The following is a 27,819-nucleotide window of genomic DNA, read 5'->3' on the forward strand; positions in this document are numbered from 1 at the left end:
GCGTTACATCAATAAGAGATCAAGACTACCGTGTCTAAGATATACCAGCCCTCTCTGAACAAGGACTCTTGGTCTACAATACACACCCTACTGTGTAGCAGTAAGATATAAGGCATTCTAACTTTCTTTGACTCGAATCAGCAGATGACAAATGGAAGAAACCAATAGAATGCCAAAAAAAAAGGTTTGCCAGAAAAATCTATAGCAAAAATGGCAGAAAGTAAAGACTAATATTGATGTTATAGTATCTCTGTCTTGCTGACACTACTTTTTTCCCCCCAAGGGTTGTTGCAATTTTCTGGCCCAAGATGTGATATGACTAAATGTTCTATCCTGGATTAAAAACACACAAACTGAGGTGTCCTCTGAACATTTTCCATGATCCATAATCAACAGTTGTGGACGTATTCCCAAAAGTGCAACCCCTACACTTCCAAATCATGCATATGAATATCTGAATGTATAAATTTCACATCATTATCACTTCCTTCCTCTTAGACCTGCCGGAGGACCTCAGGAAGTGCTGCTATGGATACTGCATTGACTTGTTGGAAAAACTGGCAGAAGACATGGGCTTCACCTTTGACCTCTATATTGTGGGAGACGGGAAGTATGGGGCGCTGAGCGGGACAGGACGCTGGACGGGGCTGGTCGGGGACCTGCTGAGTGGAGCCGCTGACATGGCTGTCACCTCTTTTTCCATCAACTCTGCCAGGAGCAGAGTCATCGATTTCACCTCGCCCTTCTACTCCACCAGCCTGGGCATTCTGGTACAACTTCTTAAAGTCATCATTAGATTGTTTGACTTTTGAGTTTGCATTTGGAGAGGACACTGGGTATGTCCTAAAAATATACTGCATTGTGAGTCAGTGGTAGCATTGCAGTCTTCATTGTTACTTTGATTCATCACTCTCTCTCTCTGTGGCCGACACTATTTCAGTGTGATTTCATGATATGGTCTGCAACTACTTAATTTTGCCCTTGTGCCCCGCTCACCCGGTCTCCTGGTATGGAACAGGAGATCATTAGTTGGGGAATAATTAGTTTTCTGAGTTTTTAGTGGGCATGTTAATTATGAAAGTTCAAAATGAGAGCCAGTCTAAGAGTGTATAATGAGTCTGAGAGCCATTTTGAGAAGCCGTCTTAGCAGAGTCCTCAAACATGCTGCGGTTATTCTTTCATTTGTTAACATTTCCCTCTGTGGCTGACAAACTGCAATGCATAATATGATCTGACAATACAGTTCCATTTGAAAATGAGAACTCCATCATTAGAGAAAGTGATTTGTTTTCCTTACAAAATGATGAATAACATAAAATAAAACCAATGTAGTGTTTAAGAGAACTTTACTGACAAGATGAAGAGACTGGAGGCAGAATTCTAATCAGTGTTGCATAAATATATGACTGTGATCAATTGTATCAAACCAGTCTTTTGCATAGTTGTTTCTTTGTGACCTACCAGGTTCGTAGCCGGGACACTGCAGCTCCCATTGGAGCCTTTATGTGGCCTCTCCACTGGTCCATGTGGGTGGGCATCTTTGTCACGCTGCATCTCACTGCGCTCTTTCTCACCTTGTACGAGTGGAACAGCCCCTTCGGCATGACACCCCATGGCAGGAACCGGCTGCGTGTGTTCTCCTACTCCTCCGCCCTCAATCTCTGCTATGCCATTCTGTTTGGGCGCACTGTCGCTACCAAGGTAAAGTAGCTCTGTTTGTGATAAATGGGCATCATGCGGGGTGGGGGGAGGGATTGGAAGTCACACAGAAAGGGGAGAGAGGATGTGTGTTATGGGAGAGACTACGCAAACAAAAAAGGGCAAGTTAAAATCGGAAGTTAGAGGGGAAAGAGGCACGGAGAAAGATGATAGAGATGACCAGGGAGGGAAGGAAGATGGATAGGGGAGAGGTTAAGAAGGTAGGCAGTGATGAAGTAGAGAGGCACAAGGAGGATAATGCACATACGGGGGGGAGAGGGGAAAGGGTAAGTGGGCTGACAGAGATTGAAGGAGTTATGGCGAGGATGATGGGGATGGATGAAGGAGGAAGAGAAGAGAGTGAGTAGAGGTTAACTCCTCGAAGTAGTCAGGCACAAAGTTGAAAACAAGAAGGCCAGGGGAAGAGGGCCAACAGGCTAGGAAAGGTGAGAGTGTAAATCAGGAAATGGGCTTCAAAAAGAAGGTAATAGGGAGGTTGACAGACAGATGGTGAGTTAGGGTTGAAAGGGTAAGTGGGTATGCAGAGATGAGAAAAGCAACAGAATTAGGGTGACATGGAGGTGGGCAGCCAGAGGATGATGTAAAGGGGAGAGGGCAAGTGGGAGGGCAAAGTTGGAATCAGGCAACAAGCGATTGTATGAGAGAAATGTGATGGCTGAAGACAAATGAAAGTCAAATTAGGCAGTTCCTTCTATTAATACATATGTAGCAAAATAAAAACCATCACCAACACACCAACCATCTTCTTGTTTGGTATAAATATGTAAAAATATTAAATGTACCTTTGCAGTAACAGCGTTCTTCAGAAACTTGTCAGATTTGACTGATCATGTCATATCCATAGTCACACTGCCGCATACATCGAGCCGCAGCGCAGATAAAAAACCGCTGTGTTCTTCGCTTGTCTAAACAACAACACACTGTGCCAAAATCCATCATTATGATAACTTATGCTTGCTCCTCAAATTTTCATGCAGCACATTCAGATAAATATCTGAAACATCATTTGCTTAAATTATGCCTGCCTATCCTACCCGTGCCACTTAGTGAGTATGCACCCCATCATAATTTGTCTTTAACGCATAATCACACTTTGTCCCTAAAGGAAGCAATGCAAATGACTTCAGTGGAACGGGGGCCAAGTGATTAGACAGACCTTCCCATAATTGAAAGGTCACAGGTTTGATCCTTGCAAGTGGCAATGTGTCAATTAACAGGTTGTGTTCATTAGCAGCCTTATGACCTGTTAAAATGTCCTTGAGCAGCTCTCAACCCCCATGTGCTAAGTTAGAGCCAAACAGCCATGTTTATTTAGGCTATGGGGAAGGGCAGTGGGCAGGTAATTGATTGCCAAAACTTTATTGTAGTGTTTTTCAATAATACTTAGGCCATTTTAAAGTCTTTAACACAAAAAAGGAAAAATGGAAAAAAAACTTTGACTGTTTTTAACCTTTGCCAAAACCAAAAACAACATGCGTATTATTTCCCCACTGCGTGAAAGCTGGTCCTGGATGTTTATGGATGAGTTTATTTTTCTGGTGAAAATAAAAAATATACCATTTGAGAATTTTAGTAGTATCTAGGCTGTCAAAACTGTTTGTGTTAGAATGAAATAACAATCTCAGAATACATTTTTTTAGTAATGTTTTATTTCACAGATCGGTTATTTCCTAATAGTTTTCTGATAGGAAGTATTTGGTTTGGTACTAATTACAGGAATGAGAGACAAAGTTCTGAGACTGTTATTTTAGTTAGTTCAGTTAATTGTGTTGAGTATATTATTCATTTTCACATTAATTTCCATGAAAGAACTGTCTCCATTTAAACCCAAGTGAATGTTTATCACTTATTAATTTATTAGTGGAAACGTTTTTTTATGCTGAATTGTATGTTTGTAGACACATTTCACATTCCCATGTTTAGCTCACCTGCTATCCCCTGAATAAAAGTCTCAAGCTTGTGTTAGCTTAGCATTTAGAAATACCAAGCGCTTCCTGTATCTAAATAATGTAGAAGCAGTCAACCAGTCAGCTAGAAACATTAAAAAGTAGCTAACCAGTTGCTGCTGATAAAAATCTGACAGCTGTCATTTCAGCCAGCAAAATTGACATTCACAGGCTAGATATTAGAAGACCGTTTGTTGTCTTCCTCTGTCTGAAAACAAGTACCTGTTATTGACTTAGCACCCCTGTAAGTCTGCCTCCTGTTATCATTGTAAACTGTATATCGAACACAGAGCTTGACAGGTGTAACAGCAGTAACTGAGAGGAACTGGAACATTCAGTAATATTTCATGTGTTAGCAGCATTTCTGTCAAAAAGATCAGTTGTAAGCACAGTGTGAAATTTTGCTTACCTTCTGAAAAAACCTTGTAGGCCTACATGGGGACACTAACGGAACCTCGATCATTATCTTTAACTAAGCACCATAGTGCAAAACAAAATGCATATTTACAACTTCACGTCTCCCCAAAAATAATATTACTGAAGAATTAGTGTTTATAATGCGCATGCCATCCTCCCTTTTCCCCCTTTCAATTCTCCGACTAATTATGCTAAGAGTTCAAAACATCCCAAACACCCTCGCAATAATAGGTTACAACCTTGTTTGTATAATTAATGTCTCGTTAATCTCAAGCCTTTAAACACTAGAAATTCATCTCTTTTCTTCTGCTAAGTGGATTTTAATTGGTGGAATAAATAAATGATCACAGTGTTCAGGTGGATTCATTCCCCTAGGCAGGCAATTTCATGGAAAGATATTTCTGATGTGTCTCACAAACAGTCACACTTTGTTAAAGTTCCTCTCCAGCTCTTCTTCTGGTCTGTTTTGATTAACTTGATCAGCCTTACTCTGGAGTTAAATTGGGAATTTTAAGGAGAGGGAGAAAAGGGAGAACGAGAGCCTCAGGGGGGCTCTGCATTTATGTCAACACCTTAAGCACCTTTTCTCACACGTTTGTATTTTTTAATTGTTTTAACCCCTGCCCTTATTTCTCATGTGTATATTTTTTTAATCCAGGTTTCTCTGTTTGTTGTCACAGTTTTGTTTTTGTCCTGACATCATGACATTTTTCAGTTTTGAGCTTCGATATTTTTAGATTCACTCATCGTCAAGATCTGCTATTTATTCTCCTTTTGTTCTGTTTAATTATTTTTATACACTAATAATTACACAAAAACAAAACAAAACCAAACAAAAAAAAGTCTCTCTTGGGATACATCTCCTTTATGCAGACTCCCAAATGCTGGACAGGACGCTTCCTGATGAACCTTTGGGCTATCTTCTGCTTACTGGTGCTGTCCAGCTACACCGCCAACCTAGCTGCAGTCATGGTCGGGGAGAAGACCTTCGAGCAGGTCTCAGGAATCCATGACGACAAGGTTAGAGCGCACACAAGGACACAAACTTGCAACTGCATACATGTCAGCACCCCACACACACACATACAGAGACACAGCTACATGCACACACAAACTAATCTCACACAAGGACAAGCTAATGAGTAAAGAGCGGAATTATTTGTGAAGGATTATCACTTTCCATATCCCTAAAGCCTGTAGGGAGTTCAGGGCTACTGTGAATTTGATATGAACTCCATCATGATATCCACCCCCCACCCCCCTTTCTCTTTAATCACCTCTTCTTCTCCACCCTCTCCTCCACCCATGCGTTCCTGTGTCACCTCCCCAGCTGCACCATCCCTCCATGGGCTTTCGTTTCGGCACGGTGAGGGAGAGCAGTGCTGAGGATTACATGAAGAAGAGTTTCCCAGAGATGCACGACTACATGAGACGCTTCAACCAGCCCACCACACCAGAAGGCGTGCATATGTTAAAGTAAGACACAAAAGCATTTGTGTGCACAATGAACGTTTGTCACATCTGTAAGTCAAAAGGCCTCATTTACACCTGTGATTAAAATGCAATCCAGACCTAAACAATCCAGTCACGATTACATCTGCTATCTGTGGTTGTCTGTATTCTGTGCACTGATTTTTCATGCATACTGTGCATAACAATTCTGTCTACTGACAGGAGCAAACATGCCACATTTCCAGATGCTATTTAAAAATTAAAGTTCACATGTCATATCTCTTCTATTCTACATTTTGCTTCATTTTAAACACATACAAATTTAATGAAGACAAATTGTGGAGCTCTTCCAGAGACAGTGAATATAGAGCAACTCTTTGTTAAGAAAAAGTTGATATGTGGAAATTTTCTGGTTCATCAGCTGTACAGCCTACATTCAGATTTTGATCTAATAATTCAATCATAACCTCTACAAGACATTCATTAATTTAGTATCTGTGCACCAACTACAAAATGTGTCACTTGATGACATCAATGTACATTATGGATGCTCTGATTTTCTAGCTCAGAGCGACTGCTGTTTATGTTCTTTCCCACCTATAATCATAGGAACACGCAGTTGAATGTGAGTTCTGCTTTAAGATTGATTTTTGCTTTGATTTTTTTTCCCCACCTGCAGTGATGTTGTGTCTGACCCTGCAGTGGATGTTTTTCTATATATACATAGCGAGCATGCTGTTTGCTTTTGCATCTGACTGAGATACAAATCACTTTGTGAGCTGCATATATTTATACCCTGCATTAGCATGGGCTTTGCCTTATCCAGACACTTTTTAGAACAAGGTGTAAGTGAGGTGAAAGCACATGAATTACATAAATTTTATTAACAGGGTCCTTGCCATTTATGAGGGAAAATAATTTTGTTTTTTTTCTCTTAAATGAAGTGTTGAATGTAGGAATGAATGAGGGTCAGGGGCAGATTGATGCAAAGAGGGCCGAGGACAAGTGGTTGAATTGGATGTCGAATGGGGATAGTGAGCAGATGAAAGCAAAGAGGCAAGGCAAGTTTATTTTTATAACACATTTAATTCACAAAGGCAATTGAAAGTACTTTACATAATGCATAAAAAATAAAAAGGAGATTAAAAACACAAATTTAAGGGAGAGGAGCAGTTTTAAAAGAAAGAAAGTAAGTTCAAGATAATGGGAAGTGGTTAAAGTTCAGCCAAAGGCAGTGGAGAAAATAAAGGTCTTAAACTTGGTTTTAAAGGTTGTCTAACATGGGGCAAGTATTATATGTTCTGGATAGTCCCAGCCCTGTGGAGCATGATAGCTAAATGCTGCCTCTTTGTTTAGTTTGGACTGTTACCAGACTGCTACCAGATGACCTAATCTGGTCATGTTGAGGAACACTGGGAATAGAGATTGGGGTGGGGTTAAAAAGTTAATTTGAGTATTGTTACATGTACACAAGTATCTTTGTTATCTGTCTTACTTTAGTGCTATCCTGTTCCTATTCTGATCATATTCTTGATATGCTGTTTACTTTTAATGTATAACCTGTTCTTTCAGCTCCATGTATACTGTACTTGACGTGATTAGGATTTCTGATTGTATAATTAGTGAAGATATGTCCTTAACTTACTGAGACAATAGTCAAAGATGAGAGCAACAATGCAATTAATTTGTGTGTTGTCTAGATCATCATTACATCCTTCATCATTACATAACTCAGGTTTAAGGCACACCTGTGCACATGGCAGTGAGTGATCAGAAACCCGGGTAAGGTGCCACAGTGTCAGAGTGTTCCAGCTAGCATAAGCCTAAGCACCAGACTGCTCCTATAGCCAAGGCTGGAGCTGAGGAACATATAACCATATTTATTAATGTGGCATCTCATAGTACTGAGGAACAAAAGGAGTTAGGCTGCATGTGTAATAGCTTAGAATGGGAAAATCAGTGTTAGGCAATTATTTTTAACTTAATTTTTATCAGACCACATTTACCACATTTAATAACTTCTGTTCTGATAAATTTAATAACTAGTTTTGATAACTTCAGTTAAATACACATAACAAAAAGTAGCAATTTCAAAAATACTCCATTACATTTAGTCCTGCAATGAAAATAGCATTTTACTGCTGTAGTTGGTTGCTGCTTGTTTAACTATTTTATATACTTATGGGATAGTTAAATTCATATCAATGCATCATATTTTACACACTCATCGTATGTTTTGTTCCTAAAATCTGTAAAGTAACAAATGACAAACGCTGTCAGTACTGTAGAGGAGTAAAAGTGGTATGAAAGTATCAAATATCAAATGGAAATACTCAAGTAAAGTAAAAGTACTCAAATATGTACTTAAATACAGTACTTGAGTAAATGTAATTAGTTATATTCCACCACTGGAATTCAGACATGCTATTAAAATGACAAGAATATGCTAAGCATAGCTTATCCAAGTACAAATACACAGACATACTGTACCACACACAGCAAACACACTCACAGCTGCTGTATAACCACAACCACTTCTCAGACACAATGCCTACTCCATAGAGCACCAGCAGAGATGCTGAGATACTGCATGTGCTGACTTAGTGATACAAGTGGGAAGATACAAAGCGCTTGTTCAGAGAAAGAGGATGAGAACCGGGAAGATGAAGGCAGCGTTTGTTTTGTGAGCGAAGCGAAGCAGAAGTGGAAGTCACAGCAGTGCAGAGAACCGGAGTGAGGCTGTAAAATACTGGTGTTGGCAGAACTACTGACCCCAATACTGCTCTCAAATCTTAGAGAGAAGAAAAAAACTCAAGCCTTCTCCTGGAGAGAGATCGCTGAGGGCTACACATGCAGCTGCACACAAATGTATAAGCTCAGAGGAAATAATGCATACTCAAGCATATCTAAACACAGACTTACAACTTAGAGTTTTACCTATACATTTTTATGCCCACACAGATATTCTCCCTCACATATACACACACAGACACATGACTCTTATTCCAAGGCCAGGCATCAGATAACTTCAGATAACTACCCTCTTTAGTGCCAGAAGTATTCTCTATCCTCACTCTTCTCCGAGGGCTTCATATTTGACAGGTCTAGACAGAGAAAAACAGACTTTGCTGCTTTGCCGGCAGAGCAAAGACGTGGTAAAGTCAACCTTTTGTTTAGCAGTAAACGTCCTGAATAACAAGAAGTTTCAGGTAATTTGATCAGTCTGGTTCAGTTTTCCCATTAGACTGACTGTGTGTGCGTGTGCACTTTTTACCAATACATGCATTTATGCTTATTTATCTGTCTGCCATTTCAATTTGTTTTATGCGAATATGGTTGTGTGACTGGGTTCGTGTGTAGATTTGGATGTCTGGACACGTGTGTCAACAAAAGTGCATCTCCTCTTCTTTATCAGTCCGGTTGTGTGCAGGTGTATAATTCAAATCCAGTGTGTTGTGTTTTGTATCCTGAAACGTATCGTCTGCCAGCCATGGTCTGCAGCCTATAATTAGGGGTCAATTAGGGTCAATTGGATCGATATTGCGGGAGTAGGAGAGTCTTCGGTGGTTTGTATAATGCCTTATCAGTCCGCCACAGAGGCTGTTGGTTTAGGTAATGATGTATGTGTTTACACAGTGTATTAGAATGCAGTTAATCTCATCCTCTGTATAAATGACAAAGCTGGATGACAGCCCAAAATACAGGGTTCCTGCATGGGTCTTGGGTGTCTGAAAGAGTTTAGGAAAATAAATCTGATTAACAGGTCTTCAAAAGTTTTAGGCTAATGGTCTTTAATTAATACTTCTCTCTTACTCTTGTGATGTGTGTGTGTGTGTGTGTGTGTCTGTGTGTGTGTTGGTGGTGAAGGACAGATCCTCCCTCCCTGGATGCATTCATCATGGACAAAGCCCTGCTGGACTTTGAGGTCTCTATCGACGCAGACTGCAAACTGCTCACTGTGGGGAAGCCGTTCGCCATTGAAGGTGCACACAGTGGCACACACACACACACACACACACACACACACACACAGTTTTGAGGACACAGTATTACAGTCATTCCCTGGGGGCATTCTTAAAGAGCATCTTAAAACTCACTTGGTTTGGCTTTTTCTTGATCTTTTAATATTATGTTTTGTGGCTTTTACATTTTGTGCCCTTGTTTTTATTTGTTGTCTAGTCTGTCTCTTTATTTCCTCTTTCCCCTTTCCCCTCTCGGTAAAGCACTTTGTAACACTTATTTGAAAAGTGTTATACAAATCAAATTTGCTTTCTTGTTCACTCAGGCTCTAACTGAAACTGCTATATGTCTAACCCAGACTGTTAACCTAACCTTAAGCCAAATATAACTGTATTCTCATCCCTAAAACCAAGTCTGAGTATCCTGAAATAGATTGACCTTGTTGCAACCTTTGTTTTTTGTGTCTCTACATGACAAGTTGGTCCCCATAATTTGACTGTATGAAAAGATTTGTTCCCATAATGTGACAAAATACACACACCAATAATGACTCGCACACACTTTTACACTTACATATACACGCACACACCTAAAAACACTATACCTGTGCAAGCATGACATACACATATACTGTATGAGTCCACAGGCTCTGTCTTTTATCCAACACAGAAACACACACACACACACACACACATGAGGAAACATGATATGCACATACTCACACGCACACACACTCAGAAAGGAGATCAAATACTGTAGTTAGCTACATGACTGACAGAATACGCTACAGGGTAAAAGTACTCAGTCATCTATTATTAACAGCAATGTCCAGTCAGAACATCAGACTAAAGTCACGTCGAATAACTACAAACTGTCATGAAATATAGACAAATCATGCATCAAAAACAGCTAATGAACATAGGGTATCATAGTCAAGTCTGTGCATGCTACAGAATGAGTGGCTATTGATATGCATGTACAGTGTGTGTGTGTGTGTGTGTGTGTGTGTGTGTGTGTGTGTGTGTGTGAGCTCGGACTTGTGTGTGTTCTCATGAAATTCTTGAAGGAAATTGTTTTCCTTTTAGACTTTATGGGGGAGGACATTGTTTCAAACTGAAATTCACCATATGAACCTTTCATTGCAAGCAAGTAAAAAGCACAAAATAGAGCCAAGAAGCTTGCAACAAACATTTTACACTGCTGTCATGTTCTCTTATTTGTGTACATGTGCTATCCAAACTGAAACTAATTGAAAAAAATTGACAGAATTTATACATTATCAATAGCCTAACCTGTTAAAAGAAGTTTCAAAATGTTAGCAGAAATATATTCTGCATGCAGTGGAATATGTTGCCCTATATGTTTTAGCTATAGGCACAATATCTTGTAAGCTCTGACATGAAATCCTTAACTTCCCAGGCAAACATAATTTCAACTTCATTTCATCATTACAGTATTGCTTCTGTTTGTTAGTCAAGTCATGTCAGTTCTGAGGTATGGAAACTTTGGTTACACAACTAATTACCATTGTGATTAAAGGCTACCAGAAAATTAGCAGTAATAAATTTTGTTTTCAATAAAGCAATTGCCTTGCACAACTAATATAGCCAGGTTAATACGTTTTTACATTACACAGTTATAGCAAGTTGCAGCAGTGATGACAATAATAATAGTAGTAAGTAGACGTTGTAGCAGAAGTAGTAGTTTCCATAAGTGATCCTATGTGTATGCTATAACTCATAAGAATACATATGAGCTGTGGGAATTTGTCGCAGAACAGCAGTGCTACAGAACTGTATCACTCTTAGAAATAAAGGCTGCTGACGACCTGTCAGAAGAAATTATGTCCTAGCTCTAATAAAAGTCTGGTGCTCCCTTTCATTGAGGTAAATAAAGGTTCCAGCCATTATTGCAAGTTTTACAATATTCTAGTCACATGCCATCTGCACATATACGCCTTCTGAAGGTGACTTTGAAGTGGAATTTCTGCTGGCAGAACACATTTATTGGATGTATCAAGCATTTAACCTCTAACCCAAACTCAGCTCTCTCTCTCTTTTTTTTAACACATATAAAATTACTGTGTGTGCTCATACCTGCCCACTGATGTGCAGTTATGTGCATGTATATATCCATGTGTGTGCACTTCCTTGTGTATTTGTTTCCGTTCACTCCTCTCCACATATTACCGAGCCAGGCACACAGAGATACAGACAGTAAATAGATACTAGTAAGGGTGCCACATGGGACCAAACACTAAGTTTGATATCAACTCTCTGTCATTCAAAGCGTAACCTCAGAAAGACCCCACTCCCACATTCCCTACTCAGTGTACAACTCTTGTTCACTGGAGATTATCTACTGCTTTCTTGACTGTACAAGCCAAAGTGAGCCAAGAGACCTCGCCGTGGCATTTCTCACGATCACGAGGATGAGACAGCAGGTCTCATTGGTATGTATAGTGGTTCAGTTTGATGACTACATGATTCATTGTCTACATGAAAAGGCAGGCAAAGAATCAGTGCTGCCTTTCGTAGGTATTCACCTCCACAGCCTGCGTGAGGACGAAGAGGATGGGAGTGAATAACTCAATAAGTCTAAAAAAGGTAGATGAAGAAAGAGCAGGAAATGGACCAGACAGGAAAAACACAGGAGGGCAAAAAAAGAGAAGTCAGAATGTGAGATGAAAAAAGTAAGCAAGAGAAAGAGCAACAAAGGTAAAAACAGAGAAGGCCAGTGTAGGGGGTGAGCGAGGTGGGAGTTGAGCACAAGAAGGAGATAGAGGGCTTTCATTTGCCCACTGCCAGTTTGCGCCTTTCTGCACAGCGAGTGATAAAAGAGCCAGCCAACAGAGTCCCCTAATCAAGACAAACCTTCACCCCAAGCAGATGGAGTGAGGGAGGGGGAGAAAGGACAGAGAGAGAGAAAGGATGGATGAAAGAAAGAGAGGAAGTGTTATTTGGTCCACGTCAGGATGCAGGCAGGATTTATAGAGCGGTTTGTGGTCAGGAGATACAGAGAGACGGAGGAATTGGTGACTGTGGAGTCGCTACAGGCAAGGTGCTCTGCTGAAATCTTCAGGCTACTTAAGTGGAGAGAGATGCGGGGGTGTCGCTGTGCATCTCTTTCCACTGAGTGCTGTTGGGAGATGTTTACGACAGCCTAGACACACCCCATTAATAATATTGCCACTGAACACGCATCCACTCACTGCTCGTTTGTATGGGTGCGTGTGTGTGTGTGTGTGTGTATGCGTGTGTCCCTGTGTGCATAAGTGGACTACACAAGCTCAGTCAAGCGGGACAGAGCGCGTCTGAAGATCAAAATGAGGCTGGCAAAAGATTTTGTTGCTGGGCTGAGACGGTTGTTGGTCGGGCAGCTCACGTCTGGCAGGAGTGACGTACGGTCCCCTTTGTCTGCTTATGCGTTTGTGTGTGTGTGTGTGTGTGGAAATGTGGGTGTGAGTTTAATTCCAAAGCATAGTACTATTTAAAAAAAAACATGCCTCCTCTTGAAGAATGCACTGAGAAAGGAAATCAAGAGCCATTAGTTGATTGGCAAACATCAGCAACTATTTTTATAAGTAATTCATAATTTAAAAGTAATTTTCAAGCAAAAACCCCACATATACCCTGCATTCCCAAACTTTCCCTAGTTATAGCTTCATTATTGTGAGCATTTGCTTAATTTTCCTGTCTTTTGTGATAATAAACATGCAGTAGACATTTCTTTGATAAGAAAATAATTAGAGGATTAATTATTGATGAAAAATAATCAAAAACAATCGTTAGTTGCAGATGAAACTAGAATGGCATTCAGTAGGGCACATATCCCAGGTAGGGCCAAACATTTTTTACATCAAGGTCCATACATTATTTTGTGAGAGACTGCTGAAAATGCAGAAAAATTCCCTGTCTAGCAATGTTAAGGAAAGTGATTTAAAAATTCTCTGGATCCGCACCAAAATTTAATGGGTTCTTCCCTGGCGCATCCCATCCCTCCACCAAGTTTGGTGCAAATCAGTTCAGTATTTGTTGCATAATCCTTCTGACAAATAAACAAACAAATCAATCAACAGACAGTGGTGAGAACATAACCTCTTTGGTGGAGGTAATTATGGATTCCATTAATCCATAGCACTTTAATATAAATTTACATACCAAACAAAAACATTAGAAATTGCTTACCAACCTAAATTTACTCCTGTTTCCATTTCCAATAAATAGCTACTGTAAAACCGAGCACAGCTGCCCAACCAGTAGGAATTATGCAGAAGTTCAACCAACCAAAAGTATCTTTAACTAATCATTCTGTAATTTACCAGGACAAACATGTAGAGAAATTAGCCAATATGGAAAAGGTAATAGATGCATTGATGTAGAAGAACATTTGCTGCATTTGAACTGCACATCTGGTAAAGTGGGACAAAACTTCTGTAGCACACAGACAATTATGTGTTTTACAGTTTCAGCAGCAATTATTGAAGAACAAAAGAATTAAAGTCAAACTTCATTAACAGAAATCCAAGACAAAAACCTAATAATACATGGCCACATTGTTTGATTATGAAATAAGTATTGCAAAGACTATAATTTGAAAGTTATGAAAGATAATAAGAACCTTGCTTGCTTTGTTTTTAAATAAGGTAGTGATTTTTTATTTATTTATTTATTTTTATTTTTTTTTTACAAACCTATATAAAGGTTTTTGTATAAAAACTTGATGCACATGGGTGTGTCTGAGTGAGTAGTTGTGTGGGGGATTTGAGTGACAGCTATGGGACTTGAAGCTTGTGATGGAATATGTGGATGTCTGGGGGAAAGAATCAAAACAAATGACAAGCAGCTGCCCACTTGTATTTCACTATTTGACTGAGTGCTCTAAAGAAATGTGGATGGAGATAGGCTGATGACAGAAAAAGCTGTCTGTCTGCTGGAAAAAAAAAAATAAAGGGAAAGAGAAGACAGAGACGTACAGAGACAAAGCAATGGACTCGGGAGAGGAGCCGAGAGATAAAGAGAAGAATGGAGTGAGGCAGAAATTGAGCGAAAGTGAAGGGATGACAGAGATAAGGAGCGGACCAACTGCGGAAGAGACTAGCGGCAATTGTGGGAGAGAAATGACCTCGGACAGGGAAAGGGGAAGGATGAGAGAGAGGGGACTGAGGGAAAGTAACAGGGGAGGAAAATGAGGAGAGAGGGGAGGCTAAGAGCAAAGGCAGGGAGGCTTAGACAGTCTTTGTCATGTAGGAAGCAGAGTGTGACAGTTACGTGAACCTTCGCTATTCTCTGTTTCTGTCCGCAACCCCCATCAGGCTCAAACACCTTGACAGCTAACACACACACACACACACACAAACAGCTGCCAGGTCCAAGACAGTCGCACACACTTGCACAAAAAAATGCTGTTGGCATGACTGTGTCTTTGACTGCAGTACAGATGAAATGAAACAAACAACCCCAGGAGGTCTTGTATAGCAATAAATCTCCAAGAGGCTCTTTTGATTCTGAGCTGAGGGACAGGTTTAGTTTATTTTGTTCCTGCAGAAATGTGAGCTGTAATGCAAAACAGATGCAGTTTAAAAGTCTGGGCAGGGCAGAGCAGCATTTCTCTCCAGTTCTCAGCTTGTGTAATGACAGATGAATATGCCACCAGTGAAATTAAAGCAATGAACAGTGGTGGAAACCACTTAAATCTGTTTCTTAATTAAAAATATTACAGTTATATAATTTTATTGCTGCAACTTTAGCGTCTGGTCTCATTACTCCACATGCTGATGGAGTTTTACCTTTAAAAAGAGGGAAATAAGGAAATCCAAGGCAATACCAGTCAAGCAATGATGAAACTTCTTCCACAGATCAAGCACAGATGAATACTTAATGCACTATAATAATGATTTGCATTACTGCCTGCATAAGTAAAATATTTTTGAAGCTATTAAATCACTCATAACTCACTCATGCAACATACTGTAACTAGTAACTGTAGCTGTCAATTCAATTCAGTTTTATTTATAGTGCTGAATCACAACAAAGTCATCTCAAGGCACTTTTCATATAGAGCAGGTCTAGACCATACTCTTTAAAATAGGTATTTACAGAGAGAGACCCAACAGATCCCACCATGAGCAAGCACTAGGCGATAGTGGCAAGGAAAAACTTCCTTTTAAGAGGCAGAAACCTCGAGCAGAACCGGACTCAGGGTGGGCGGCTATCTGCCTCGACCGGATCAGTTGCATGTAGTCAAGCAAAAGGTTTAGTTCCCTGTACTATTAAGTGGAGAGAGCTCTATCAAAAGTGGAGAGAGCTCTAACAAAAGGAAATCAATCAATCAATCAAGTATCAGTACTTAGCAATTGTGCTGAAGTATACTTCTTAACAATACCTTCAAACCATCCACCCGTCTTCACAGCCAGAACTGTAAAAATGAAATATAGTTAAAAATGCAGCCTCAAAGCTGCTACAATAGCCACCTGCAACAAAAAGCTACAACTGTATATTAAATGCAAAGAACAAGATCCATAAAAGAGCTGTAATGTCAGCATGTTATCAAGCTCCTGTGCAACTGTAGTGAAACTGCCCTTTGTTCGGCCTTGCTACAAAAACCAGGTCTTATGTATCTGTAACCCGAGGGTGTGAATGTGAAGTGAGCACGGAGTGGATGATCTGCGTCATCAACCACCACAAGTGTTTTGCAACCGACGGCTCCGGTGATGAGGTCAGAGTAGGGGAGAGGTAGGAGGTCCAATTATTTCTGATGCTGTGCAGGGTTACTTTTTATGGATTCTGGAAGTGTGGTGACAAAAGAGATTGCATCGCTAGAAAAGGATGGCATTCTCAGATTTTTTCGTCAAGGTCTGTGTCATAAAACTGCCAGTAAAAAGAGAAAAAAGGAATCAAACATATATTACAGTTTGATGGCTGAAGTAGTATGAAGTGTCATGTACCTCTTAAAATTCCTCCGGCAAGTTCCATGGGACCTTGTCTGAAAACACTGACAGGAATGAAGCCAAGTCTAAGAGACTGAAGACTGTCAAACACAGAAGAAGAAAAAAAAGAAGCCGGTAACATTAATTGGGGGTGACAAGGGAAGAGAGTATGATGTACAGGTGAGAAAAAGTAAAGTCTTCTTTATAGAAGACTTCATAACATTTTAAAAAGCATGACTTTGACATTTCTACATCTAAATCTTGAGTTAGTCCTCACAGCTGAACCAAAGGTCCAGGAGGTGGTGTTTGACCACCTCCTACCACCTAATGTTTTACATATAAGTGATTTACAACCTAGTAATAAATCACCACAGGCTGAGCATAGCCATGAGACTGCAACCATAGGAAATGTAACTGCCTATAAGGAGCACAGTCAGGTAAAATATGAGCATATTTGCACCCTATCTGCTAGAGGGAGTCTAGAGAGCAGAGTCAGACCTGATCCAACGCCAACCCTTAAGCTGGGATCAGACTGCTTGATATTAGCCTAAAAATGGCCTAATGTGACAGATGGCAGGCAGAGGGTACGGAAATTAGTTTCAGGCATGACATTTCACTTTTTCATTTAATGTTTCATCATGGAGGGCTCCAACAGAAAGACTAGCATGTCTTAAATGTTTTGCCTTCTCCCTTCTAGTTTTACTTAATCTTACAAAGTGAAGATCTGGGAAGACATAAATGTTATCTAGCCTGATGCCGACATTACATAAGTCTACCGTTTTGTAGTGGGCAGCTTATCAGACAACCGCTGTAAGTGTTGAATGTGATAAAGAGAGGGACAGACTGCTCAATACCAGAATGTAATACACCACAGTATATATTCTGTACCACAAGGGACGCCTCCGCCAGCTTTAGTGGTTTAGTGCTTTGTTCCCCTACACAAATACTATACCAGAGCGGTGTATTTGTACTGTATATGCACAGTACTTGGCAGAAAACCTGGTTGATTCTGATTCCAACTGAAGCCTGTAAACCCATAAATCTCCTTTTTTTCCAGAGGGCATCTGCCCTTTGGCTAACTCAATTGGCTGACTGCGGTTTCCTACACAAAAACACCAACACCATAACACCACTAGTCTCTTCCTCGGGCATGGCTGTTGCTCTGAGCTCTGTTACCTACAGCATATACATTTACATCTGTGTGTCTCCTCTTTCAGGCTATGGTATAGGCCTGCCCCAGGGCTCTCCTCTAACCCGCAATGTGTCGGAGTTCGTGAGCCGATACAAGTCCGACGGCTTCATGGACATGCTACATGACAAATGGTATAAGGTTGTGCCTTGCGGGAAGCGTGTCTTTGCAGTCACTGAGGTAAGTCATTGGTTGGAGAGTGCACTCATGTATTGTGTGTAAAGAAAGCCCTCTTCTGTTGTACTTGTATAAATGAGTCTCCCTTTGGGACACGGACAGGATTGCCTGCCAGCTAAACATACACTGACAGACAGTCACATACACACCAGACAAAGACATACAATCACAAACTCGGACCTTTTTACTGACCTTAACCAGAGTTACAGGCACGTATTGTCTGGGTGTCAACACTTGTTTGTGTCTTTGTGTCTTGTCTGTGTGCTGCAGAAGGGTACTCTCATTTCCTCACTCTCCCTTTTCTTTTACCTCATTTTAAAGAAGTGAGAATCTCTAGACAGAGCACACTGTATCTGTATCTCTTGTTTGTGAATAGAGAAACTATTCAAATCCCTTTGGCCACCCCTTTTAAATCCCACTTCAAAGTTAAATCATATTATAGCAACAAATGCAATTATACAGCCATAGGTTCCTCCAATGAAAAGAAAACCTTAACTTCACCCTGCATCAGGAAGTTATTACTATTCATCCTATTTGAAGCCCATAGAGTGCGCTGCTCTTAAACATAGCGGGCGTTAGTGTGATCTTGCCCTCTGGATTGGGAGCAAAAGGAGGTCAGTGTTGTCGCTGATGAATTTGTTGAGTCAGCGTGGGGCTAATTGCCATCAGAGGCAGTGCAGAAATGAACCGGGTGGAGGAAACATGATTAGAGAGCACTGGAAAAGATCACCAATGCCTCTCCTACTTCCTCCAGGCCCACGAAAGCTTCGGAAGAGATAGACATTGTGTCAGAGAGGACGTGGGCGAACCAAATGGGAACAAACTGCTCTTCAATTAGCCATCGTCTCTTTTTACCATCTTCCTGCAAACTGCTGTTTCTTTCTATTACTTTCAGTTTTGCTCCCCCTCTCAGCTCTTTGTGCCTGTTCTCTCCCCCTGCATCCTCCTTCACATCCTTTTCTTCCCAAACATGTCTTTTACGCTGTTGCCCTCTCTTCCCTTTACTTTTATTATCATGAGCTTGCACAACCAAACCACATATACAATAGCAGAATATCAATTGCATATACACAAAAAGTGGCCTGAATGGTAATTATGTAAATACAAATCATCAATCTCTGCATTTTCCCCCTCTGTCGGCTTAAGTCTTTACTAATCTATGTCACTCCCCCAACTTCGCTCCCTCTTACTCTCTCTCTCTCTTTCTCACACCCTCTCTTACTGCCTTCTCAGACCCTACAGATGGGGATCCAGCATTTTTCAGGCCTGTTTGTGCTGCTGTGTATGGGGGTGGGTGGAGCCTTGCTGACTTTGGCGGGTGAACACACCTTCTATCACCTGGTCATCCCTCGCCTGCGGCGCACGCACGCGCTGCAGTACTGGCTGCACACCAGCCAGGTGAGTAAACGCATACTGCTTGTGTGCTGACGTACGCACACACACACCTGCTCTCACACACTTGCAAAGGATCTCATGCACACAAACACACACACAAAAGATGCACAAGAGCAATCTCCACATTATTCACAGGTGTATGTGCACACCCAAGGACACACACATCAAAGAGCACAGTCATACACATCAGCACACTACTGCTGCTGGTGAGACGTCTTTACCCTCTGGATATAACTCTTTTCTTGAAGGTAACCTACGCCCTCTACTGTTGGAAATCCATAATAACAGTCAAGAATAAGACTTGTTTCCTTTAAAATTGAACCTTATCGTGTTAACGGATAGATTTCATTTAACTTTAAACTAAATTTATTAGTTAATGCTAATGAAGTACTTTGTTAATTAACTAATTCATGATTTATTGTGCTCTATAAATTAACATTTTAATTGAATTTGTTTATTTAGTAAAACATTAATAAAGGGTTCCCACTGGCAGCGCTTTATTAATTGGTTCATGACCACACATTACACATTTGCTTTTTCTGTTCTGAGGCAGCTGATTTATAAACATCTCATAGAGATTAAATGTACCTCTACACTTATTTTAAGAGAATTTTAAGTCTATTATTTTGTAACAAAATGATACAAAGTAAAATCTGCAGAAGCTTATTTTGCAATTAGACTGTCAGAGAATTAGGGTGTTTATGACAACATACACCAAAGGAACCACAAATTGAGGATTTAAAGGTCACATTCTAGCCATTACCAAATGAGGTGCCAGCGGCAATATTTTTGAGTGAATAATGGAACAAGCAGTGTGAATATCAAGACTGCTCACATTTGTTTGCTGCATCTCTCTAAAAGGGCAAGTACTCCCGGGTAGCCTCTAGCATCCATCACAAAACCAGCTCAGCTATCTGAGAGGAAGACATCTGACTTAGTCCCTCAAGATAATCCTTATCTGGAGTGAAAGTCTCCTTTTCCCTTGGACATCTTCAGATGTAGATACACACCAGGAAAAATTAAAGCTTAGTCATACCTAATAACTTGCTTTTACGATGTTTCTTTCCAGTCACCACTTGGGTACCTACATCAAAAAAGGCTAAAGTAACTGATACCTTAACCTGCTCAAAATTTTAAGCAGAATGGTGTCTCTCATTGAATTATAATCATTTGATTAAATTATTCAAAGGCGCACCACAGCAGGGTTTGTGAGGAATAGCTTTCACAGATGTTCTCCACAACTGGGTAGAATAATCGCTCTTAGAAATTCAAATTCATCTCTGATGATTTATTTCAGAGCTGATGAAGTGATATCAAATTTCACATAACTAATCAGCAGTTCTCATGTTTTCTTCTCTTCTCTACTTGCAGAAAATTCACCGAGCCCTCCACACCACATATGAGGACGTAGGGAAGGAGCTGACCGGCCTCGACCAAAAGTAATGAAGTTGATTTAACAGATTTGTGCATCTGCACTCTTAATTTCCACTTTCCATCTGTAATATAGAATAAGCTAGTTGAAATGCATCAAAATGAATGAAGAAAACAAGTTACATCGTTTATGGCCAGCCAGGATTTGGCACTGTGTCAAAATGGCATTACTGCTGGATACATATCATTTACTACAAGCTATTTCGTTTTAACATAATGCATTCAAGAATTTTTGTGGAAACAAATTTCACTTTATTGTTGCTGGTCTGGTTTATTCTTTCTCCTTTCAAGAAACTACCTCCATTTTATTAAAAAGTCTGTAAGCAATAGTTTAACAAGCTATGATGAGATTTTGTTATCTTTTAGCTAGCTCTTTCCCTCCTGTTTACAGTCTAATGCTAAGCTAAACTAACTAGCCTCTGGTTTTAGCTTCAATTTTACTGTACAGAGTGGTATTGAATTACTTACTTACCTCCAGTAAGAAAGCATATTTCCCAAAATTGAATATTTAGTTTGAAATCATCTTAACACACTTAGAGATTTTACTCACTTTAAAGACTTGATAAACAAAAATACCTGTTGATATGGAGACTTTTGCACTGAATCTGAAACAGATGTGACCTTTGCATTTAGGTAAAAAGTAACAGAATAAGAATTCTAATCAGGACAAAGCAAATGACATTAAAATGTTATAAGTCCGATAGTATTGCTTAGTCTGCCCCTGATAATCGCATTATAATCCAATGGTGTTTCATTGTTTTGGAACATTGACAATACAGATCTATTCTATTCTGTTCTATTCATTATATTCCAAGAAAAAACATCAAAATTTTAAGTGTAAGTATCCCACTTAAACATGTAGTATATATATTGTTTTTGCATTGTGTTTAAAAGGAAATGTATCCTTGTACTGTTGTACAGTGTATCTCACTGGATATATACCTTTTGCTGTGATCTTCCTCTCTTTCACTAGCCCCTCCTCTTGTATCTCAGAGAACTGCACCCTTCACAGGAAACAGCATCAGCCTCCTCCCCCATCTCCTCCCACATCCCTCCCTGCCTCCACTACAGCTGGAGACACCAACAACTCATCACCATCGCATGAGCCCAAGGAGAAACGTGTGCACTTTGACCTTGAGACCCTCCACAGCTACCGCCTGCGCACACACACTGCCTCAGTGCGCGGCAGGCCCGGGATGGTCGGCCGTCCTGGGCTCGGCCTGGGAGGTTTGGGGCTGGGCAGCCTGGGGAGTTTTAGCTCCCCGCCGCAGATTAGCCTCCATGCCAACGGGGGCCCGGTCTCTGCTCTGGCTTCCACAGGCTTGGTGCTCTCCCCTCTGGGGAGCAGGCCGGCTCAGACCAGCCTGATGGGAGGGGGAGCTCCAGGAGCTGCAGGGGAAAATCGAGATATTCCGCACCCAGCTGAGAGAGGCTCTGGCCAGGAGAGCAGAAATACAGAGCAGCCTGGAGCGAGAGAGGAGCGGACTTGTACGCAGGGATACCAGTCTGGAGAGGGAAAGGGACAGACAGAGGATACAAACTATTAACACAGACAGAAGTAGCTCCACTCAGTCAAAACTCCCTGAAAGAGACAGGACCAGCCAACTGCAAACCCTGAATAATCAACAGACAGGGAGGGCTAACCCGTCAGGTGGACCTGGGACTGTGGAGCAAGGGAGAAGCAGCCAGTTAAACACAGTTAACAGTTTGGACAGAGGGAGAGCCAACCAAGTACGCTCTGTTAATACTTTGACTGGAGAAAGGACTGTCCAATCACGTACTTCCACCAGTTTGGAGCGAAGTCGAGTCAACCAACCAGGTGCTGGAAACATAACTGTCCAATCACGGAACACTTCGAGCCTAGATAGGCAGAAGGCTAACCTATCACGCACTCTGAACACTTTGGAGAGGACAAAAGCCAACCAATCAAGTGTAAGCAGTGGGACTTGATTGTCCTTCTGAAGCCCCTGATGGATAAGATTGCAGAGCGACTAGTGCAGTTGGTCCTTGCATAGCCGCGGGAAGATGGCTTCGCTGGGATGGGTTAAGTCTGGGGGATGCTTGCTGAAAAATTACAATATGTTAACTGACACCATTACTTACTGTAACCTAATAATTTTCACGATCAGAATTATTTCCATAATCGCTTAAAATTACAACTAAAAACCTTTAACTGCAACATGAGAGCTCAAATGTCTGCATCATCCATGAAATCATAAAAAAAGATGTTTACTTTTGTTAAGAAAAGCTGAAATCATTTCAGCAATAACCCAGTAAGAACAGATCAGACCAATTATAATGGCAATGTTAAAATCACAGTGCTTATTGTAGAGACCACTGATCTACTTGAGGAACCATCAACAGTTTTTTACTCACACAGAAGCTCATCAGCTGAATAAAAACATGGCCTATCCCAGTTGCTGAAGAGGCCTACAAGCACATATAGACATCCTCGACAAGAGCACAGAAAAATTAAAGTTAGCCCAATGTGAACAGCAAACAAAACTAAAATGCACTTGCAACATCAGTGTTAACTGAGTGCCAGCAGAAAGAGATAAAGAAGCAAAAAAAAAACATTATATTTCAAGTAATTCAAGTAATAATGTCCCAAAAATGTGAATGATAAAGGAAGAAAACCGAAGAAAGAGTGATACTGACCTGAAACAATCTACTATGTTTTCTTATTGTTACATACCAAAAATATGCATTTTTCACACATTTCAAGTCCCATCCTTCTCTCTTCCTCAAATGTGTCAGAATTGAAAAAGGTGTCTTGCAAACTGAGCCATTCCCAAATAGAAGCTTTGAGATGGTAATTTTGCTTCTTTGATTTGATGGCTTCCACATGAAAAGGGATGCTGAGGCAGGACTTGACAGGAAGACCTTTTTTGAAAATTCGGTGGGAAAGGTTGGTTTTACCCAAGTACCCATCATGAGGAGTATTACTCAGCCTGTGCAAACACTTTTTTAATGTCTTCTGTGGCTCTGAAAGAAACTTTAGGTCTAAGAAAATAACCCCTGATGGCAGCATAAGACTGCGCAACTTTATAATAGAGTGTCTGCATTAGAACTGGGGCTGTGAGGGCCAAGGAGAGTCTAATAAGAAATGCCACTGGGGATGCATCGTTTTTGGACTTTGACCGGTACTAGAGACTAAAAGTCAGGATATCTCAGTATCTGCTGCTTCAGTTTTGACCATTTTTTGAAACATTCTTCCTCTTGTGAGGCCCCAGCTTTGTTCAAGTACAGTTCTAAATCACTGCAGTATCCCTCTCCTGTAGGGTGTTGGGTGTTTTTGTGGGAAACATGGCTGCCCCGTTTACTATTGATTAACTTTTAATGTGTCCACCACTAGCTGCAGCAGCATGGGTGATTGTTGTGTATTAGTGTGTCAGTGTTTTCCAAAGTGCTGTAGTAGCTGTGGGTGGCATCATTTCAAAGAGGTTGGTACATTATAACTACTTCAGTCTGATAATTATAATTTAATGGTCCAACATTGAGTTCATATGGAGACATGCAAAACTGTAGAGCTAAATTACAGTCTCAAAGACATTTCAAAGAACCTTTAATTATCTGATCAACACAAATACAAAACAGTTTGCTTGGATTGTGGCTCTGGCCAGTAAAGTGCCATCAAGTTGGAAGGAATTTGTTCACCAAATTGATGACTGAAATAACTCATCATGTGACTGCACTGTGCATGAATTCACACAATGAGGAAGATTACAGTTTACTAGCCCCTTGCATATCTGAGTGAGCTCCAATAAGTGAGACCTTGTGGTGTTTTTATTTTTCCTGTAATTATTAATCATTAAAATAGATATAAACATTTTGTTTACACTCAGAGCATACGGAGTGATGAAGGCAGGTGTCTTCAGAGGCTGTAATGGGACTCTCAGTTATTTAGTCAACCACCAGAGGGAGCTGCATCCCTGCTTCCCGCGGCTATGGGCGCTGGGGTGTTTTTGGATTGAGGTTTTGTTCAAGCAAAATCACACATAAATAAATTTAAGCAACTTATGAAGAAACAGTGACAGATGGAAGCAGCATTTTGTCCTGTCCTCATGCAGCTTCAGAGGACCTGGGGAAATAAGGCCTTTATGAAATCACTCCAACACTATACAATGCAGCATCACCTAATGGTATTGAGATACTCAATCTTGTGAGTCTCAATCCTTTAAACTGGTGTTGGGGATTTCACCGGCCCACAGGTCTGACATACAGACACTATCACAAACAAAACTGTAGGCTTTTATGATGGTACTGGTGTACATTTAAACATTTCAAACTTTGCTGTGGTGTGAAGTGATTGTGTTCACATGCCATGGTGTCTACGAGGAAAAAAAATATTTTTAGGTCTATATTGAGAAAGAGCTTGTGGTACTAGATATTTAAAGAAATACTTTTAAATTTACCCCTTATAAAAATTGTACCAACATATTATTGAATTTTATCATAAATGATCATTCTCATGTTTTGAAATAAACATTTATATACTTATGTAGTTGCATTATCTCTCATATTTTGAGTGTAATCTTATTTTTTGAAAGTTTAGAAGGAGGCTTTAACCCTCTAAGATAATTTAAGTAACTGAACACTTGTACTGGCTAAGTCATTTTGGTAAGAGCATGGCCATTTCAGCCTCTCAGTTCATCAAGAGTGGAAAACAGAGCAGCTGCCACAGCACTAACTTTAACACTGGGTGATATTTAATTGGTAAGGAGTAACAGGTGTTAGGAGTCAAGTCATTAGCAGGTTCTTAAAGGAACATGATATGTTTTGTTGTTAACAAAAAAGTTCATAAAAAAGCTAATAATATTTAAACAGCTAAAATACATTGAAATATGATAACTTTAGACAAGCAAACCACAATATATTAATGTGCAATAGTTCACAGATCAACACATTAATCACAGAAAAACTGAAATTCTTGTCCTTAGTCATACTCTTAGTGGGAGGAAGTAAAACATCCTGTGTGCTTCCTGAGTGTAATTGTTTCAGCATTCTCGCAAATGTTATTCTATATGTTATATTGTGGTCATTGTGGTGTCCAAATTCATGTAGAATTCTGTAGCATAGTTTTTCCAAGAACAAGAATTCATGGTACAAACCATAGTATATGAATTTGTTGATATTCGCCTTGAATGATCAAATCTACACCTACTACAACACCCACTATAACAAAGTGTTACCATGGAGCACTTAAGCAGTTGATCTGTGTGGGACTTGTGAATGCTAATTATGTTTTATCTTGTCAGAAAACTGATGAAACTTGAGCACTCTGTCAGTCACCTTTAAATTTTAACTTAAATGCAGTAGAGACAAGCTAAATCAAAATTAAGAGTGGGATTGCAGCACAAATATTGAGGCTGGAATAACAGGTAGTGCAGTCTAAGTGACTTGTCTAACAAAATGCCAGTGTTCCTAAGGTTCCACTTAAGGGGGAGGTTTAAGCACCACTCCACATTAAGTGTGTATTAGTATTGTTTAAGTTGTCATGTAATGACAGCTTTCAGCCACACAGCGGCACTTGAACCTGTATCTAAGCAGGTGAATGTAATGTGGAGTGGTGATACCTGCAGAGAATGACGTCTAGTTATGGATATTGTGGTGTGACTATCTAAAGGCTGGCCAACTTTGGATGCAAGTCATGTTTTATGAATGTGTGTAGGTGTTTGGCCCCTTCATGTATATTTGCTAATCAGTCACACTCCAGTCACCCCATGAAGTGTTGGCCTAGATAACACAGCAGAGTAAATCATTGTTACACATTCAATCTGTATTGATTTACAGTCGTGCATTTCATATTACAAGGGAATGTTTTCTTAACCACATAATCATACCAACATTAATACTCTTTTAAAATACCATTTACTACTGCACACTGAAATCTGAGTGCTCTTATGAAACCTGACACTTAGTGATGGGAGAATTGAAATTGATACCACAAATATAATTCTTCAGTACAGATGAGGGCTAACAGCATGTGGGATGTTTGAAGAGGATGAAGAAGGAGAGATGGGAGTAGCATGCTGATGATTTAGCGCTGGTGCATCGACCAGACTGTATAAAGTGAAGATTATCACACGGGGGATGAAGCCAATCAATCGTGTGTTCTCTGCACTCACATATGGTTGGATTCTCCTTGTTTTAATAAAATAAACAATGGGCTCTTTGTCAGGTGTCATCAGAGTGCCGTGGGTGAACTGAATGGGCTGCGTAAAAATCAATGGGAATCCAATCACAGAATTGTGTGGGCTTTCATAGATTGGTGGGTGAATGTGTCAACATGTAATGATATTTAAAAAAAAAAAACTGGATGTTCTCGTTCTCATGCAACACATACGTGATGCATGTGTTTACCTTACATTGCATCAACCTAGAGGTCTGCATATGAGCATGTATACCTACCCCCGAATTAGCCATGCAAACATGCACATGTGCTGCATGTGTGGGTGTGCACATGCATATACATATATATCTTGAATGGAGATAGTCGGCCTTTTGCTCAGAGGAAGTAATTGGGTCACATGTGTGAACAGCAATCAAGAAGGATTTTAATCAAACTTCAGAATCCCCACTGTACATCCCCCCGTGGCAATCAGTTACCATCGGATGGGGGTTAATGGTAAAGACTGCTGATAATACACTGACTCTGTATCAGGGAAAATAGAACTTTGGTGATTTCTGCATCTCACGTGTAGTGTAACTGTTCATAATGACCAAATCCACCATATTGAGAGGACCATGAGTAGTCCGTGGGAAGCACAAGAGTGTTCAACCACCTCCACCTCATATGTGTCTCTCTCCCTCTCTCTATAGTGCTTTGTCTAGTAGGTAAATAGGAGCCAGACACTGTGAGTGATGAGTTTATTAGCTCCTGCCAGCTGTGACCAACCCTTGGGTATTATTGGTGGCGGTGGCTGTGTTGGTGTGTGTGTGTGTGTGTGTGTGTGCAATGTTGTCGAGGTGGAGGCTCTGGGCAGGGCAGAGAGGAGGGGAACAGGAGGGGCGCAGGGGAGGGAGTGCCCCATGAGAACCAGAGAAATTCCCTGGCAACTGGAGACAGGATCAACACCAAATGGGGCGCCCCCCATTCATCTAGCACTGTGAAACAACACCGAGCCAAATGACAGAGATTGAGAGAGAGGAGAGGGAGGAGGGTGGTTACTCCTGTGTGCAAATATCTGAATGAGTGTAAAAAC

The 27,819-nt window shown here is 40.5% G+C and overlaps 2 protein-coding genes across 2 annotated transcripts in view; one reads left to right on the forward strand and one right to left on the reverse strand.

Annotated features, from left to right (window-relative positions):
* LOC108875014 (glutamate receptor ionotropic, NMDA 3B) overlaps nucleotides 1-25,114 on the forward strand; it is a 31,469-nt gene extending 6,355 nt beyond the window's left edge. The window contains exons 3-11 of the mRNA XM_018663658.2: nucleotides 499-770; nucleotides 1,465-1,701; nucleotides 4,956-5,102; nucleotides 5,413-5,558; nucleotides 9,402-9,517; nucleotides 17,640-17,791; nucleotides 19,022-19,186; nucleotides 20,555-20,622; nucleotides 21,588-25,114. Of these exons, the coding sequence (XP_018519174.2) occupies nucleotides 499-770; nucleotides 1,465-1,701; nucleotides 4,956-5,102; nucleotides 5,413-5,558; nucleotides 9,402-9,517; nucleotides 17,640-17,791; nucleotides 19,022-19,186; nucleotides 20,555-20,622; nucleotides 21,588-22,161 (1,877 nt within the window). The 3' untranslated portion in view covers nucleotides 22,162-25,114. The remainder of the gene's footprint in view (nucleotides 1-498; nucleotides 771-1,464; nucleotides 1,702-4,955; nucleotides 5,103-5,412; nucleotides 5,559-9,401; nucleotides 9,518-17,639; nucleotides 17,792-19,021; nucleotides 19,187-20,554; nucleotides 20,623-21,587) is intronic.
* The window catches only part of LOC108874955 (stAR-related lipid transfer protein 9), a 344,739-nt gene that overhangs the window by 93,557 nt on the left and 223,363 nt on the right, over nucleotides 1-27,819 (reverse strand). The gene's annotated exons all lie outside the window — the stretch shown is intronic.

The sequence above is a fragment of the Lates calcarifer genome, linkage group LG19 (assembly GCF_001640805.2).
Source record: "Lates calcarifer isolate ASB-BC8 linkage group LG19, TLL_Latcal_v3, whole genome shotgun sequence".
Taxonomy (NCBI): Eukaryota; Metazoa; Chordata; class Actinopteri; family Centropomidae; genus Lates; species Lates calcarifer.